General features: G+C 60.3%; 1 protein-coding gene across 1 annotated transcript in view; it reads right to left on the minus strand.

Annotated features, from left to right (window-relative positions):
- Positions 1–76: 76 nt before the first annotated feature.
- Positions 77–360, minus strand: part of LOC106817934 — a gene marked incomplete at its 3' end in the record, with an annotated part of 31,373 nt that continues 31,089 nt past the window's right edge. The window contains exon 5 of the mRNA XM_014822643.1: positions 77–150. Within this exon, the coding sequence (XP_014678129.1) occupies positions 77–150 (74 nt within the window). The remainder of the gene's footprint in view (positions 151–360) is intronic.

The raw sequence follows: 360 nt of genomic DNA on the forward strand, positions 1-360 counted from the left end.
CACACACACACACACACACACACACACACACACACACACACGCACGCACACACACACGCCCTCCCCCGCGCTCTACCTTGTTAGTGAGAAGGTCGCGCAGTGAGCGCGTGATGCAGTCTACCGTGTCGACGCCGCGCGTCCAGTTACCGTCTGCCTGACACGTTCTGTTGATACTCCCGGTGAGCGGAGGCCGGCAGGGTAAGAAGGCGATTGTGTCTGCGAGTGTTTCCTCCCACCACCGCCCGATGGCGTCCCTGTCGCGCACGCAGACGATCGGCGCTTCAGTCTGCACCATGAAGAGAAGTGAGAAAGTGGGAGACAAAGAGAGGAGAGAGAGGATAGAGAGGGAGAGGAGCGCGC

The sequence above is a fragment of the Priapulus caudatus genome, unplaced genomic scaffold, assembly GCF_000485595.1.
Source record: "Priapulus caudatus unplaced genomic scaffold, Priapulus_caudatus-5.0.1 Scaffold1933, whole genome shotgun sequence".
NCBI classification, from domain to species: Eukaryota; Metazoa; Priapulida; class Priapulimorpha; order Priapulimorphida; family Priapulidae; genus Priapulus; species Priapulus caudatus.